At 42.0% G+C, this 18,392-nt stretch overlaps 1 protein-coding gene across 1 annotated transcript in view; it reads left to right on the plus strand.

Moving 5' to 3' along the window:
• LOC120226050 (zinc finger protein 208-like) overlaps window positions 1-18,392 on the plus strand; it is a 141,696-nt gene that overhangs the window by 62,094 nt on the left and 61,210 nt on the right. The window contains 1 exon segment of the mRNA XM_039224246.1: window positions 5,553-5,568. Coding sequence (XP_039080177.1) covers window positions 5,553-5,568 — 16 coding nt within the window.

Here is an 18,392-nt window from a genome sequence, read left to right on the forward strand (position 1 = left end):
CTGAGTTGAAATCAGGATTTGGAAGCTTAACCGAGTCACCCAGGCACTTGAAAGCTGACAGTTTGAATTACTGTCCTGCAACCTTTAAAAATGTTATTCTTGGGAGAGATCTGCAGTGGAGGGCACTGAATCTGAGATTCATATGGTGGATGGACTCCTGTACGAGATATCAGTGAAGGAGAGGATAGTTAGGTTCCATTTGGATGCTTTATCAGCTCTGTGGGGAGTAGGATTAGTCCTAATGCACAAATAAGCAAGATGGACACGCAGCCCAGAAAAACTCAGAAATTTTGGAAAAGAAACCAAGTCTTGTTCTCCAGAATGCAAACTAAATAAATACATAAATAAATGCTGTATTTATTAAATACCCTAAATATTAGGGGGATATTGATGCTATTTGTGGCATGACAATTGTATAAATCCACTGTTTTCTCTTAATTAGATCACATTCTAATTTATTTTGGGGCTGCAACAAGAACACACTTTTGCTAATATATCCTTACTTGTGCCCCAGGCACTGATATCTTTGGGCACCTCGGTGGCTCAGTTGTTTAAGTCTGACTCTTGAGTTTGGCTCAGGTCATGATCTCATGGTTCACGAGTTCCAGCCCTGCATCGGGCTCTGCACTGACATCGAAGAGCCTGCTCAGGATTCTGTCTCCCTCTCTCTCTGCCCCTCCACTACTTGCTCTCTATCTCTCTCAAAATAAAATTGAAAAAAAAAATTTTTAACTTTAAAACATTGGGTTCATTACAATTGATGTTAATGTCTTCTAATTGGCTTGGTGCTCTCTCTGCCACATTCCTGTTGTGTCACATGAACATGTCTCTTAGTCATACGTATGGATTGGATGGATTTACTAAGCCATGTGCAGAAGCCATCACATCAAACTGGAGACTCCTTCTGAGTTTCTCTTTGCTTGTAGTTTCCACTGGAAAGTGAAGGTTCTCTGACTTGTGTACTGGAGATACTGACTTCTGGGACAGGTGATTCTGAGTTAGTGAGGTTCCAAATTGTAAGTTTTCATTGCATTTCTTTCTCATGTCACAGACACATTTTTTCTTCACTTTTTTGAATTTTCAGAAAAAGAAAACAAGGATCACATAGTTAACAGATTGGGGTGTCTTATAGCAGAAACACTGGAAAAAATTTTTGAAAGAAATACAAGACTCAGGAATAGTAGCTATTTTCTCTATGTCATTTTGTCTGTGTATCCATACTGTAAATAAACGACAGAAACATAATCATCCAGAAATAAATCGATAAGTTTTATGTCATTGAGAATGATTTTTTTTTAGAATGTTTCTTCATTTAAGTCACCAAGATGATATTCGCCTCTGTCATTTTCAATGTGTATATGGCACTTTGGAAAAGTGTAGATATATGCAGAGGTGCCTGGCTGGCTGGGTCAAGAGGGCATGAAACTCTTGATATCAGCGTTGTAAGCTCAAGCCCTACATGGGTGTACCATTTCACATGTAAACGGTAGGTCAGTTTCAAGTGGATATGTTCTTGTTTTCATCACAGTTCTTAGTTTTTAAACCTACTGTAAACATAATTTTACTGTTGTCTCTGTACATTGATTACTGAATTTTGTTAGATAAATTCTACGTGAGACAACCTAGGCTGAAATGCAGTTTCTTTCTTTTTAAAAAAAAAATAATTTAATGTTTTATTTATTTCAGAGAGAGAGAGGCAGCATGAGCACTGGAGGGCCAGAGAGAGAGGGAGATACAGAATCTGAAGCAGGCCCCAGGGTCTGAGCTAGCTGTCAGCAGAGAGCCCGATGTGGGGCTCGAACCCACGAACCATGAGATCAAGACGTGAGCTGCAGTCGGACGCTTAACCGACTGAGCCATCCAGGTGACCCCAAAATGCAACTTGATGACCGGGTTCCTGGGTACTTCATTGTTCACGTGTCTGACTCTTGATTTTTGCACAGGTCCTGATCCCAGGGATACAGGATCGAGAATCTTAAGGAGACCCCATCCTCAGTGCCGAGCTCCATGTGGAATTCCTTCTTTTCCTATGCTCCTCTCCCCACTTGTGCTTTCTCTGTCACTAATTAATTAATTAATTCAAAGGTTAACTTAAAAAAAAAACACCTAGCTTCTTACATTTGCTGGACGTGTGACAAAATATTCTACAAAGGGGAAGAATAATATGTTTTGTCCACTAGACTATTTGTGTATGTGTGTTCATCTATGTAAACTTTTAGAATCAGCGTTACTAATGCTCAGAAAGTATTCCGGTTGCCTGTCTTGCTTTAAGCTGTAGACTATGGAATTGTTTATAAACCCTATTCATTTCTTGTTCTTTGATAACTCTTTCCATGGAATTCTACCTCTTTGTTATTTGCTGATGCCTTGTTAGAAGCGCAGACTCAGTTCTCATTCTAACTACTGAATCAGACAGAACCTGATCTCTGAATCGTTGTTGTGAAATTCTAATTCATATTATAATTTGATAAGTGTCTGATTTCAGATCAAGTCATGATCTCACAGTTTTCGAGTTCAAGCCCCGTGTTGGACTCTATGCTGACACCTTGCAGCCTAGAGCCTGCTTTGGATCCTGTGTCTCCTCTTCCCTCTGCCTGCCCCTCCCCTGCTCATGCTCTGTCTCTAGCTCTCAAAAATAAGCAAATATTTTGAAAAATAAGAAATATATACTTTGATAACTACATTTCTAACCCGCTAAACCTTTCTATATAAGAAATAGACGCAACGTATACTGTACATTATAAATGCAGTCCTCAAACATGTGTGTGCCTCTGTCGACACCTTCCGTTCACAGTTTATCTTGCAGAAATAGAGAGTGCTCTCAGTGGTTCTGTGAATCCTATACCATCTTGGTACCTCAAAGGAAGAGAATATATAAAGTATATAACTGTTAAAAACGGCCTTACTGGAGAAAGCAGGAATCTCACCGAAGCCAGAACCATTGATTTCAGCTCCTTCCTTTCATCTGAGGTACCATTATGAACACTGCCTGTGTCTACTTGGTCACTGTGACATTTATTGCAGGGGCTGGTGACATTCAGGGATGTGGCCATAGAGTCCCCTCAGGAGGAGTGCGGGATGCCTAAACCTCCCTCAGCAGCAACTGTACAGGGGTGTGTTGTTATAGAAATATGAATACCTCCTCTTCTTGGGTGAAGATGACTTCCTGTATCTATGCTGACATGAGTTGCCTCCATGGTGAGTTACAGGTAGAGAATACACTAGGTGGAATTGTCACTCATAGGAATCTTTATTTACAACGAATAAGGCAATTGGGAGAGTAACTTCCAACATTGAAGATCGAAGAGCAGGGGTAAGTACTTTATTTATTTAGGTTTTGAAATGATATGTTAAAGATGAGTGTCATCCTGTGTAGAGGTGGGTATAAGGCAGGTGCAAGCACATGTATACTTAGGAAAGCAGCTTAAATGTGTATACTATGTTATATTCATGAAGGCTGTGCTTCCTCCGTGGGTGGTGATTTTAACATTAAATTGAGGTACTCCTAAGTGTGTGACCCTTCACAGTCCATCTCCTACGTGAACCTATCGTGGACCTAAAGTGGTCTCTGCTGGCCAGAGCTCTTGTTATTTGCATCCAAGAGATAAACTTAATCCCAAAAGCAAAGTAATGCAGAAAAAGAAACAAAGCTGGAGGTATCACAATTCTAGACTCTAAATTGTATTACAAAGCTATACTCATCAAGACAGTATGGTATTCTCAGAAAAACAGATACACAGATTAGTGGAACAGAATCCAGAATCCAGAAATGGATCCACAAATCTATGGCCAACTAATCTTTGACAAAGCAGGAAAATATCCAATGGAAAATGACAGTCTTTTCAGCAAATGGTGCTGAGAAAACTAAACAGCAAGATGCAGAAGAATGAAACTGGACCATGTTCTTACACCCATAGGAACAATAAACTTAAAATGGATAAAAGACCTAATTGTGAGACAGAACTCCATCAAAATCCTAGAGAAGAACACAGGCATCAACCACTTTGACCTTGGCAACCGCAACTTCTTACTAAACATGTCTGTGGAGGTAAGGGAAATAAAACCAAAATGACTATTGGGACCTCATCAAGATAAAAAGCTTCTGCACAGTAAAGGAAACAACCAACAAAGATAATAGGCCACCGCTGGAATGGAAGATGATATTTGTACATGATATATGGAATAAAGGGTTCATATCTATAATCTATAAAGAAATTATCAAGTTCAAACCCTAAGAAATAAAGAATCCAGTGAGAAAATGTGAAGAAGACACCAAGAGACACTTTTCCAAAGAAGGCTTCCAGATTGCTATCAGACCCAGGAAACGATGCTCAACACTGTTCATCATTGTGGAAAGACAAACCAATACCACAATGAGATATCACCTCATACCTGGTGGCTAAAACTAACAACTCCAGAAACAACAGGTGTTGGCAAGGACACGGATAAAGGGGAACCCTTTTGCAGAGCTGGTGGAATGAAAACTGGGCAGCCCCTCTGGAAAACAGCATGGAGGATCCTCAAAAGATTAAAAATAATATTACTGTATGACCGAGCATTTGCACTACTAGGTATTTACCCAAAGGATACAAAAATGCTGATTTGAAGGGGCACATGCACCCTAATGCTTATAGCAGCTCTATCAAGAATAGTTGAATGTTGGAAAAGGCCCAAATGTCCATTAATTGATGAACAGATAAAGAAGAGGTGGTATAGATATACATAGGAATATTACTTGGCGATCAAAAAGAACGAAATCCCGCCCATTGCAACAGTGTGTGTGGTCCTAGAGTGTGTTATTCTAAGTGTAATAAGTCAGTCAGTGAACGACAAGTATTGATTTCACACACATGTGGAACGTAAGAAACAAAGCAGATGAACATAGGTGAAGGGAAAGAAAAATAAGATAAAAAGAGAGAGGGAGACAAACCAAAAGACTCTTGAGTACACAGAACAAATGGAGGGTTGCTGAAGGGGAGGTGGGTCGGGGGATAAGCTAATAGGGCATTGGAAATTAAAGACGACACTTGTTGACATGAGCACTGTCATATATAAGTGAAGAATCACTGAGTTTTAGTCCTGAGACCGATACCACATAGTATAAAAAGTAGCTTGAATTATTTTATTTATTTTTGTAAGTTTATTCATTTGTTTTGATAGTGAGTGAGCAGGGGAGAGGAAGAGAGAGAGACAGAGAGACAGAGAGAGAGAGACAGAGAATGAATCCCAAGCAGGCTCCATGCTGTCAACGTGGAGCCCAATTGGGTCCCCAAAGTCACGGACCCTGAGATCATGACTTGAGCCGAAATCAGGAATCAGAGGCTTAACCAACTGAGCTATTGAGGCACCCCACCTAACTTGAATTTAAATAAATAAAATGAAAAAAAAAAGGAAATAAGGCCAAAAGTATCTCCCAAAAGTTATGTGCACCCCCAGTGTTTATTGCAGTATTATTTACTATAACTACCAAATGGAAGCAATCCAGTGTCCATCAATTGATGAATGGAAAAAGAACGTGTAGCATATATTCACAATGGAATATTACACAGCAGTAAACATGTAGCAGTTGTTTTCCATCCTCATCATTGCCTAAGTATTCATCTTGTAGAACCTTGTGTGTGAAGCTAATGGAAGTAGAGAACCTATCATTTCATAAAGATACATATAGTGATATTTAGTATATGTTAACAGTATATTGGTTTTCATACTGTTTTCCAACTTTACATTCAAATATTTACATTACAGCACTAAAGTATAGTCAGTTTTGAAATGGAGAAACTACATTTCAGTGTAACATCATAAGTAGTTTTGTTGTTTTAATGTTGTTTTAAATTAATTTTTGACAAGTGTTTTTTAAAAATGTAACAGTATTTCCTTCTTTTTTAAAATATTATTTATTGTTTTATTTATTTCTGAGAGAGAGAGAGACAGCATGAGCAGGAGAGGGTCAGAGAGGGAGGGAGACACAGAATCTGAAACAGGCTCCATGCTCTGAGCTGGCTGTCAGCAGAAGGCCCAACATGGGGCTCGATCCCGTGAACCATGAGATCATAACCTGAGCCGAAGTCAGACGCCTGACCGACTGACCCACCCAGGCGCCCCTGTTACACTATTTCTAATACTGCATTATGACTATGACTATAATACTGTATGCCATCGACAATTTTATAATGAGCCACTCATTAGAGTACAGGCTCGTCTACCTTGAAGCAGCTGTATTGATTGTACAAGGCTGCCATCAAGCAATTCCATTACAACATCTTCCTTATCAATGCATGAGTCACGCTACCTATCAATAAATATGAATTTCTGGGGTGACTGGGTTGCTCAGTCAGTTAAGGATCAGAGTCTGGGGCCTGCTGCAGAGTTTGTGTCTGCCTCTGTCTCTGCCCCTCCCCTGCTCATGCTTGCTCGCTAGTTCTCTCTTAGAAATAAACAAACATCAAAGAAAAAATTTTTATTTTTTTATTATTTTTTTAATGTTTTTTTTTATTTATTTCTAGGAGAGAGAGAGAGACAGCGTGAGCAGGGGAGGGTCAGAGAGAGAGGGAGACACAGACTCTGAAACAGGCTCCAGGCTCTGAGCTGGCAGTCAGCACACAGCCCGACGCTCCGCTCGAACCCACGAACCGCGAGATCATGACCCAAGCGAAAGTCGGACGCCCAACCGACTAAGCCACCCAGGCGCCCCAGAAAAATTTTTTAAAGAGTACATTCTATTTGAAAAACTATTTGGCAGTGACCTAGGAAACTAAACTTTCTTACTTAAGGGCAGCAGTTTGTCACCTCAAATTATGTCTCTTTGCATAAGGATTATTTTGATCTGACAAAGGAAAAGCTCTGAAACCCAGATCAGTCCCTTTGTAAGAGACATTTGCATGTACAAGGGAAAGTTCCATTTGGAAGGGTGGCTCCCTCTGTGCAGCAGAAAGAGGGAGAATGTGTAAATCTCCAGAAACTCTGATCAGTAGAGACAACAAAGATTTTCATCTGAGCAAAGACCCGAGCCTTGGTTCCTGTGCTTTGCCTGGTCACCTCCCCAAATGCTTCCCAACAGTATCACCTGCAGAGTTTCAAGAAGGTTCCTTGCTGCTCCCCTCCCCCTCAGCTTCCCTGAGATGGATGGGTGGAAACAAGAGTGTTGTTTTAGTGAGGTGCTCCCTGGGATTCTGGTGCAGGGCCATTTACCTCAACACCGGGGATTCCTGGTCTCCTGCATCAAAGAATGAGGAGTGAACACAAAATGAGCAACAGGCAAAGGTTGATTCGAGTACAGGCGAGGGAGAGTCCTAGGAAAGCTCTCAGTAAAGGGAGGGCCATTGCAGGGTGAAAACCTGAGACAACAGGCAAGGTCCTTTGTTTTATTGTTGTGGAAATCTGGTCTGGATCCCTGGGGGAAGAACTAGCTCTAGGAGATCTCGGAAGGGAGGAGGTTTATGTTACACCTGAGGGCTCAGAGGAGATCATTCTCCACAGGGCTGAGCCCCGAACAAAGGCGGTAATTTGCTTATAAAGTTAAAAGAAGCCCACTCATAAGGGCAGCGGCGTTTAAAGCTGATTGGATGTTTAGGGGTAGGTGACTTGGGGTCTTCGCTATGCACAGGTAGGGAAAGGAAGTGTGAGTGGGGAGCATGCAGCCTGGGCAGTTCACCATTATGACCTCTATGACTTCAAGGAGTTTTGTTTATTTTCTCCATTATTATGAGGGTCAGGGGTCTCCCACCCTCGTTCTCTTCCCCCTGGTTACTTCTCATGTCCGACACTTACTGGCTTCACGAATGTAGGTGCTGGTTTTCCACGGCTGATTGTCTCATTTCCATTGTATGAGGGGTGGTCTAAGGCCATACAGTTCCTTGTGGATCTTTTTTATTAAAGTTTTTTTTTAATGTTTATTATTTTTGAGATAGAAGGAGATAGAGAGCAAGAGGGGAGGGCCAGCAAGAGAGGGAGACACAGAGCTGGAAGGAGGCTCCAGTTCAGAGCTACCAGCACACAGCCCTATGCGGGACTCGAACTCACAGACTGGAGTTCATCCTGAGCGGAGTAAGCGACTGAGCCACTCAGGGCCTCCAGTTCCTTGTGGGTCTTATGTTTTAGGGTCTACTACTAATTTGTAGTTAGGTCATTAGTCAAAATCCTGAGGGGAACCTCAGGGGCAGGAGGCGGTGACTGTCACATTCTTAAGTGAAACCTTACACCTGAGGGGGTTTTGCTGGGATCAGACACTGTCCCCAATGTTCCAAAATGTGTTTTCTCCCCCACCCAGAGACCTCAGGTCCTAATCTGTCCTTTTCTGCCTACTGAATCCTATCGTTTTGTATCCTAATTCTAAGGCCCGGGGTTAGGCAGGAAGGCTTCCCATTAATTTATGAGCGTTGAGAGGTGCCGGGGTGGCTCAGTCATTTAACCGTCTGACTTCGTTCAGGTCATGATCTTAGCGTTTGTGGGTTTGAGCGCCCCTTTGGGCTCTGTGCTGCCAGCTGGGAGCCTGGAGCCCCCTTCAGAATCTGTGACGGCCTCTCAGCCCCTCCCCCAATCATGCTCTGTCTCTCAAAAAGTAAATAAAAATTAAAAACATTTTTAAAGAATTATGAGATCTGAGTACAGGCTTTCCTCAGGGAGAGGTAACAGGTCTCCAGTTAAGGAGTCGGGGAGAGTCAGGTCCAAGTGCACACGTTTTCTAGGCTCAAGCAGAATTTGTGGGCATCTGCGGGAAGGGAGGCTCCTTAAACCAGAGAAGGGAAACTCAGGGATTGGTTCCCAAGCAGGAGCTCACAGTTTGTGAACAGCTCCTGACGCAAAGGACTAGGAAGTTGGGCCTTTTCTGCATTTCAAAGTCCTGCTTACAGGACAGCAGTTTACTGGGGAAGAGCCTGTATTGGTGGCTTCACAGACATTTTCTCCTACTTCAGCTGGGATTTCCCCACAAAGATCTTCTGACAAGGAAATCTAGACCAGAAGGTGAAAGAAGAAATGGCTAGATCGCAGGTAAGCCTTGTGGCCCTGGCCGGAGGCCTTGTTGTTTTTTTCTCGGGAAATTCCATGGATCTAGGTATCACAAGGCACTTGAGTGACTTTAACCAGTTGAGCATCAGACTCTTGAGTTCAGGCCATGATCTCGGGGACCTGTGTTCCATCCTTGAGTCTGGTTTAAGATTCTCCCTCCCTTCCTCTGTCCCTCTTCCCTCAGTTTGCATTCTCTTCTCCCACCCTCTCATTCTCTCTTTCTCTCTCTGAAAGTGTGGTCGTGTCTCCTCACTGAGGAAAGAAAACACTGAGACAACCTGCCTGTATGAATACCTGACAACATCCCTCTTGACCTTGTAATAAGAGACACTTGGTGCAACTGCATGTTTGTGTGTTACCATATATGGGAGACAAAGAAGGAAAACATATATAAAAACTATGCCATGTGGTGTTCAGTGCTCAGTTCTTTGGGTACAAACCCAACTGAATTATGCCAACAGCAATGAATTTGTTTCCTGGAGGGAAAAGTCTGGGTGTGAGAATCCCACTACAACAGAAATTTCAAAAAAGAAGCCAATGAATTTTTTTAGTTCTGATGGTTCTGCTTTATGTTTTCACCTAATTTTTACCTTCTCAGAAATGACACTCAAGGTAGGTGATTAGAACCCTCCTCCCCTGTGTCCCAGCGACTCCTGTCCCTTCTCTCCAACCTGCCTTCCAGCAGGGTATCGACAGGTGTCACTTTGAAATAAATTCCTGCAAGTATTGAAAATAGTCCCTTTGTGAAAGATTCAGACGGGAGGGTGTTGAGTCCAAGGTTCTTGTTGCTGATGTGGTCTGGCCCTGGGGTTGCACTCAAGGAAAACCGTTCCCACTTAGTTCTGATCCCAATGCTTTCTCCACTCTGGGTAGAATAGGATTCTGAAAATGCAAAACACGCAGGATGGATAGGAGGCATAGAATAACCCGGAAAGTTCCTTTTCATTAGGATGTGTAAAAGCTACTTGAAAATATTGTAGATATTACAAGACATGGAAACTATATGTGATTGAAGGCTGAATAAATCCACTTTATCCTCAAAGTTGTTTGTATTCTGAATTGCTCTTTGGGGGTCACAAGAACACACTGGTGGTCCTGTGTCCTGGGATGTGCTTCAGGCACTGAGATCGCTTTGTTTCCCTACAGCTGACTTTACCTTCTTTTACTTGGCTTTGTACCCTTGCCAGATTTCTCCCCTGGAATGTTCATATTTTCCTTCTTAGCCGTTGAAATGTTTTTCAGGCAGATTCCCTGATCAATTTCCAGACATAACCATATTTAAAGTGGAAACTTCTTTCTCCCAGTTTCACTTTTCCTGTAGTTTTTTTCCCCAAATTTACTTATTTTGAGAGAGTCAGAGAGAGTGAGGGCAGTGGAGTTGCAGAGAGAGCACATGAATCCCCAGCAAGCTCCCCAGGGTCAGGGCAGAACCTGACACAGGGCTCAAACTCACAAAATCATGAGACCTTGACCTGAGCTGAAATCAAGAGTCAGACGCTTAACTGACTGAGCATCTACATGCCCCCTTTTCTGTTGTTTCTGGTGAGGAGAACAAAGGCCAAAGAAATGTAGATAAACTTAAATTTTCTTACAACTTGCAACCCACTGGGAAATACTGGAGACTGGCAGAGGAAGGTAGTCCTCATGAAATTTACAACTGCTGTAACGTCAGTGCATTTCTAGAGGCAAAAAGCAAGCTTAGCTTGACAATACCCAGACTTCTGGGATAAGGTGAGTTTCTTTTACCTATGAAAAGCCCATTGGAAACTTCTATTTCTACCCACCCAATTTAACGTATATAATCCCTGTCTCCTCAGAATTACCCTGCAGCTCATTCTTTCCGCAGACCCAGTCCCTGTGCTTTAATAATCTCAGCCTCATTCACCCACCAAAAAGGCCTCAGGAATACATTCTTGAGCATTTATTTATTTCTGGCCCACCTCAGGTCAGTTTCCATGGGGCAATGAAGGCTCTCACTTTTGTGTAGTAGATGTAATGACCTCTGGGATAGAGGTTCTAAATCAGACCTCCAGCCTATCGGGTTTTACGTCACTGCATAGTCTTGACACAGACATATTCTTCTATGTACTTCTTTGTGTTTTCAGAAAGCGAAGAATCACACTTCTAAATTTTCAAGTGAAAATTCACTTGTTTGTTTTATGTTTCCACCAAGAAAAGAAAAGAAAAGAAAAGAAAAAAGAAAAGAAAAGAAAAGAAAAGAAAAGAAAAGAAAAAAAAAGAAAATTCACTTGTTTGAGCATCTTAAATCCCTAAGTACCATAGGGCACAAATGATTGAAACAAGAGCTTTCAATGAGGGGCGCCTGGGTGGCTCAGTCATTTAAGTTTCCACTCTTGATTTCGGTGCAGTTCATGATCTCGAGTTCATGAGCTAGAGCCCCATGTCAGGCTGCAGCTGACGATGGCAGCCCTCTTGGGATTCTCTCTCTGTTTCTCTGTCTCTCTCCGTTCCTGTCGTGAAACTGCTCTGTGTCTTTTTCAAAATAAAGAACCATAAAAAACAAAAGCTTTCAATGTTTCTCGGTGGATCAGTTGGTTAACTGTCTGACACAACTCAGATATTGATTTCACGGTTCATTAGTTCGAGTCCCACATCTCTCTCTCATTCCCCTCTTGGGATTTTTCTCTCTCTCTCCCTTCCTCTCCACCAATTGTACCCTCTCTCAATTAAAAAAAATCTAAAAAAATAATAAAATGAAAGATTTCCAAGAAATATGTTACGGGATCATTAAGTACTACGGTCAAGATACTATTCTTGAGCTATTGTATGATACAAGACAGGTAATTTATTGAAGTAGCAGAGGGACAGGACCCGTGGACAGAAAGCACTCTACTTTGGCTGAAGGTCACTTATGTTCATGGGGGACGGTAGGTGCACAGAGTATTCAATCACAAATCTTTTTTGAAATTTATACTTGTTATTTTTCTATAATTTAAAAAAAATTATTAAGAAATAGTTTCTTCTTTTCTGACAGAGAGAGAGAGAGAGAGACAGCATGAGCAAGGGAGGGTCAGAGGGAGAGGGAGACACAGAATCTGAAGCAGGCTCCAGAATCTGATCTGTCAGCACAGAACCCGACTGAGGGCTCAAATCCATGAACCATGAGATCATGACGTGAGCCGAAGTTGATGCTTAACGGACTGAGCCACCAAGGCGCCCCTGAAATTTCTACTTCTAAAACTACTTCTCCAGGATTTTTCTCATGCTTATCTTTCAGTTGAATTTTAACAATTGGTAAGACATATCAGCAGTCATAAGACACTTTAAAAAATGCAACGTCCATGGGAACCTGGGTGACTCAGTCACAGCCTGGAGCCTGCTGGGGATTCTTTCCATCTCTTTGCCTCGCTCCCTTTTACACCATGCTTGCCCATGCTCTCTCTCACAATATAAATACACATAAAAAAAAATAAAAAGAATGCAGGAAGCAATCTTTTTGATGCTTCCCAAAAGTACGCAGGCTCTTGGTGAAGGTCAACATATTTCTGTTTGTACCTCCCATCAGAGAAGACTCAGAAATAGAAACTGTGATATTTATATCATTCTACGTTTTTGTGTTAATAGTGTAAGTAAAAATCTAAGCATCATCTATGACTAAATTGAGAAGTTTCATGTCACTGCAATGTTTTGTGTTTGTGGCTTTTTTATTTAGCTTTGAGAGAGACAATCCCAAAGACTCCACACTGTCAGCACAGAGCCAGAGGTGTGGCTTGATCTCAGGAACCGCGAGATCATGACCTGAGCTGAAATCAAGAGTTGGACATCTAAATGACTAAGCCACCCAGCAACTAAAACTGGTTTTTAGGGGCGCCTGGGTGGCTTAATCAGTTGAGCGTCCAACTTCGGCTCAGGACATGATCTCGCAGTTTGTGGTTTTAAGTCCTGCATCGGGCTCTGTGCTTACAGCTCAGAGCCTGGAGCCTGCTTCAGATTCTGTGTCTCCCTCTCTCTCTGCCCCTTCCCTGCTCACACACTGTCTGTCTCTCAAAAATAAACATTAAAAAGAAATAAAAGTGTTTTTTAGTCTCCCTGATAATTTCCTACTATATCACTTTTAATGTTATATAAATACTTTCAAATTGTATGGATGTGTGCATGGAATGTATAAAGGTAGATCAATTTAAAAAATTTTTTAAATGTTTTACTTATTTCTGAGAGAGAGAGAGAGCGGGACAGCACGAGAAAGGAAAGGTCAGAGAGAGAGGGAGATACAGAATCTGAAACAGGCTCCAGGCCCTGAGCTAGCTGACAGCACAGACCCCAACGCGGGGCTTGAACCCTGAACCGTGAGATCATGATCTGAGCTGATCCAGATGCTTAACCGACTGAGCCACCCAGGTGCCCCATGAGAGATCACTTTTGTGTGCATACCTTCTTCTGTCATTCTTATCAGGTTTGACACCTACTATATACTTTGATTTAGGCTCCCTTGTGTATATTGATCTGTGTGTCATTTCAGATCATCTCTAGGTCAGTTAACCTGGGTTAAAACCTGATCGTACCGTGTACCAGATATTTGACAAAAGATTCAGTAAAAATAGAAAAATAAAGTCTTTCTTCTCTTAGATTATTTTTTTTCCATGAATTTATGAGAGACTATTAGGGGCTCACCACTAAGCAGGAAATGCTTGGAAAACCTTGTTGTCTTTCTTGCTATTGTAGTAGAACCTGTAATTGCTATAAAACCCACTCAGTTCCAAGTCCTGCAAGAGATCTTGGAGTTCTTCCTCTGTATTACTGAAATACGAATCCCTTGGCCAATAGACTATGGCCTTGTTAGAAATGCAGACATCTACCTTTCCCAGAACTCCTGAACAGAATCTGCATTTTAACAAGATCTCCAGTGCACTGTTGTGAATTCTTATTCATGGTAGAATATGCAAGTATATTTGTAACTCACCAACACTTGCCATTAAGAAGTAGACAGCACATGGCTCAGTCGGTTAAGCATCGGACTTCAGCTCAGGTCATTGTCTCTTTGTTTGTGAGTTTGAACCCCGCATTGGGCTCTGTGCTGACAGCTAAGAACCTAAAGCCCACTTTGGATTTTGTGTCTCCCTTGCTCTCTCTGCTTCCTCCTGCTCCTGCTCTGCCTCTCTTTCAAAAATAAATCGTCACAAAATTTCTTTTTAAACTGACACCTCATGTACTGCATGATGTAAATACCAGATTCAAAAATGTGTATGCCTCTGTTGATCCATTCATTTCACAAATTCTCTTGAATAAACACAATATCTATTTGGTTCATAACTCAAAGAATATCTAAGAACATAATACTGTGTTACAAACTGTCTTACTGCAGAAAGCAAGAGACTCCTCTAAGTCAGAACTAGTTCTCCTAATATAATTGAACAAACAGGAGATTAGTCCTTGGTGAATCCTAAAAAAGTGTATCAGGTAGAGATGTGAGACAAAGGAAAATTGATTTACAGGAAATAAGGAGATCACAGGGTATAACTTCCAAACCAGAGACTCACAGAGGAAGGGGGAATCTTTTCCTTTTTTTTTTGTTTGTTTTTAATTTTTCTAAAAATTTGAGAGACAGAGAGGGCAGCTAGGGGGGGTGGCAGAGAGAGAGGAAGAGAAAGAACCTCAGAGACCGTCTGCACTATCAGCACAGAGCCTGATGCAGGGTTAGAACTCAAACTGTGAGATCATGATCTGAGCTGAAACCAAGAGTCAGACAACTGAGCCAGTGAGGCACCTCAGAATAGTTTACTTGTATTTAAGATTAAGGTGGATATTTAAAAAGGAGAGGCTATGGATAAGGTGGCCAATGAGACTTCAGATAACAGTTCCATACATTCTCTGTATGTTACACAATAAATGACATTTGTGCTCCTCCTTGGTTGGAGATTTTAGTATTATAATGTGGTAAAAGGGTGGCTCAGTCCCTTCAGCTTCTGCCTCTTGATTTAGGCTCAAGTCACGATCTCACCCTCTTGAAATCAATCTTCAACTCAAGGTCTTTGCTGAGCATGGAGCCTGGAGGGAATTCTTGTGTCTGCCCCACCCATATTTGTGTTCTCTCTTGAGGAAAGAAACATTTAAAAATGTATATAATGAGATAATGGTAACTATCCTGACTCCATGCTTTTTTCTGATATTTATCTCCATAGATGGGAGTCAGGGGTTAAGCTCAAAATGAGCCTTTTAAGATCTTCTTCAGGGCAGTCATTACCTTCTTTTGGTTACTTTCTATTTCCACCACAGGACACTGTCCCCGTGGGGTGTTTTGCTTGAAGTAAACGGGAGGTGTAAATAAGAGGCTACTAAAATGAGGGACTAAGGTCGGTGAGCGCAGGCAGGTAAGCAGTGAAGGTTCTGTCGTGAGGTTCAGCTGGTGACATTAACTTTCTCTCATAGGTACCATTGGTACCATTATGACCTCCTCATGTGCCCACTTGGTAACTGTGGTGTTTGTTGCAGGGACTGCTGACCTTCAGGGATGTGGCCATAGAATTCTCTCAGGAGGAGTGGGGATGCCTGAGCCACAGTCAGCGGGATCTGTACAGGGACGTGATGTTAGAGAACTATGGACACCTCCTCTTCTTGGGTGAGGACAACTCCTTCTAGATTTCCCAAACCACACTCACGGGTTTTGTTCCTTCCTTTGAAGACTGTCTCTTAGAATCTTTCTCTTGGCATGACTGAGATTCAAATCCCTACAGTAAGGGAAGGAAGTAGAGGTTCACAGATGTAGAGAAAAATCCTGATGTTTCCTTTCAGGTGAGGTTTCCCTTCCTTAGAGTATCATCATCATTTCTTAGATTAACGGCAATTCTAAACACTGGGTGGAATTAAATGGTATTTCCATCCTCAATACGAATTTCTACCCATTATGGTAGTGGTAATACTCGGAAGTGGAGATCATGATCTGAACCTTGGAAATCTCCCCTGTTTTCCAAAGGGACTGCTGGGCATGATTATTTAGTCATGATGTTCCAGAATTCTAGAATGTCCTCTCTTCTCTACTGAGGCCAATACTGGGTTGAAAGGTAGAATCTCCAGCAATACTTCTATCCTGTTGTTCTAACTAACAGGTCTTGTTGTGTCAAAGCCGGTCCTGGTCATCTTTTTGGAACAAAAGAGGGAACTATGGGATGTGAAGAGAAAGGACACAGCAGCCTCATACCCAGGTAGGTGGGAATGAAGGAAGCAGATGACAGAGATGAGGTCCCAGTGTGATGGAGGAAGATAAACCTTACAAATGTGGTTTGAGCAGCCCTTCTTGAATGGAAATTAGTTTGAGAAACCTAGTTTCATGTCTCTGCCTCTCACACAGGGACGGACATGGCTTTCCCACACACCCCACATTCTCTAAGGATTCACCTTCAGTGCCACCAAAGATCTTTCACATCCACAGTGAGGGCCACCCTATCTCATTGGTTCTCCATTGCTTTGAGGGTTTGGGGAAATCTCTGTAGTTCTGAGGAAGTCTGTTAATTCATGGCTGAGTGTTTGCCTTGTGTGAGAAGTGTGTCACGGTAGTGGTAGGCACATTGGGGTTTGGTGCAGAAATCCCGGGAATGCTGGGAACAGATAATCGCCTGTCATCTCGTGCATGGTTTCCAGTATATGGAGGCTTTAGTCTTTTTTTACAAATAGGTTATTGTCAAGTTGGTTTCCATATAACACCCAGTGCTCATCCCCACAAGTGCCCTCCTCCATGCCCATCCCCCTTCCCCCCGACACCCATCAGTCCTCAGTTTGTTCTCAGCATTCAAGAGTCTCTCATGGTTTGCCTCTCTCCCTTTCCCCCACCATTCCCCCCACCTTCTTCTCCCCCATGGTCCTCAGTTAAGTTCCTCCTAATCCTCCTATACGTGCAAACATTTGATATTTGTCCTTCTCTGCCTGACTTATTTCGCTCAGCATAACACCCTCAAGGTCCATCCATGTTGCTACACATGGCCAGATTTCATTGTTTCTCATTTCCATGGATTATTCCATGGTATAAATAAACCACATCTTCTTGATCCATTCATCCGTTGATGGATACTTAGGCTCTTTCCATGTTTTTGCTATTGTTGAGAGTGCTGCTATGAACATTGGGGTACATGTGCTCCTATGCATCAGCATTTCTATATCCCTTGGGTAAACTGCTGGCAGTGCTATTGCTGGGTCATAGGGGAGTTCTGTTGTTAATTTTTTGAGGAACCTCCACACTGTTTTCCAGAGGGGCTGTACCAGTTTACATTCCCACCAACAGTGTAGGAGGGTGCCCGTTTCTCCACACCCTCGCCAGCATCTATAGCCCTCTGGTTTGCTCATTTTAGCCACTCTGATTGGTATGAGGTGGTATCTCAGGGTGGTTTTGATTTGTATTTCCTTGATGAGCAGGGATGCTGAGGATCGTTTCATGTGTCTGTTGGCCATCTGCATGTTCTCTTTGGAGAAGTGTCTCATATTTTCTGTCCATTTCTTCACTGGGTAGTTTGTTTTTCGGGTGTGGTGAGTTCCTTATAGATTTTGGATATTAACCCTTTATCTGACATGTCATTTGCAACTATCTCTTCCCACTCCGTTGGTTGCCTATTAGTTTTGTGCGTTGTTTCCTTTACTGTGCAGAAGCTTTTAATCTTGATGAGGTCCCATTCGTTTATTTTTGCTCTTGATTCCCTTGCTTTTAGGGATGTGTCAAGTAAGAAGTTGCTGCGGTGGAGGTCAAGGAGATTGTTTCCTGCTTTCTCCTCTAGGGTGTTGATAGTTTCCTGTCTCACGTTCAGGTCCTTAATCCACTTTGAGTTTATTTTTGTGCATGGTGTGAGAAAATGATCTAGTTTCATTCTTCTGCATGTTGCTGTCCACTTCTCCCAACACCATTTGTTAAAAAGACTGTCTTTTTTCCATTGGATACTCTTTCCAGCTTTGTCAAAGAGTAGTTGGCTGTATACCTTTAGGTCCAGCTCTGAGTTTTCAATTCTATTCCATTGGTCTTTGTGTCTGTTTTTGTGCCAATCCCATACTGTCTTGATGATGACAGCTTTGTAGTAGAGGCTAAAGTCTGGGATGGTGATACCTCCCGTTTTGGTTTTATTGTTCAGTATTATTTTGCCTATTCGGGGTCTTTTGTGGTTCCATACCAATTTTAGGATGGTTTGTTCTAGTTTTGAGAAGTATGCTGGTGCAATGTTGATTGGAATTGCATTGAATGTGTAGATTGCTTTCAGTAGTAATGACATTTTAACTATATTTATTCTTCCTATCCATGAGCATGGAATGTTTTTCCATTTCTTTGTGTCTTCTTCAATTTCCTTCATACGTTTTGTATAGTTTTCATCATACATATCTCTTGTATCCTTGGTTAGGTTTATTCCTAGGTATTTTATGTTTTTTGTGCAATTGTGAATGGGATCAATTTC

Source organism: Hyaena hyaena, unplaced genomic scaffold (assembly GCF_003009895.1).
Source record: "Hyaena hyaena isolate Hyena2069 unplaced genomic scaffold, ASM300989v1 scaffold_1589, whole genome shotgun sequence".
Taxonomy (NCBI): Eukaryota; Metazoa; Chordata; class Mammalia; order Carnivora; family Hyaenidae; genus Hyaena; species Hyaena hyaena.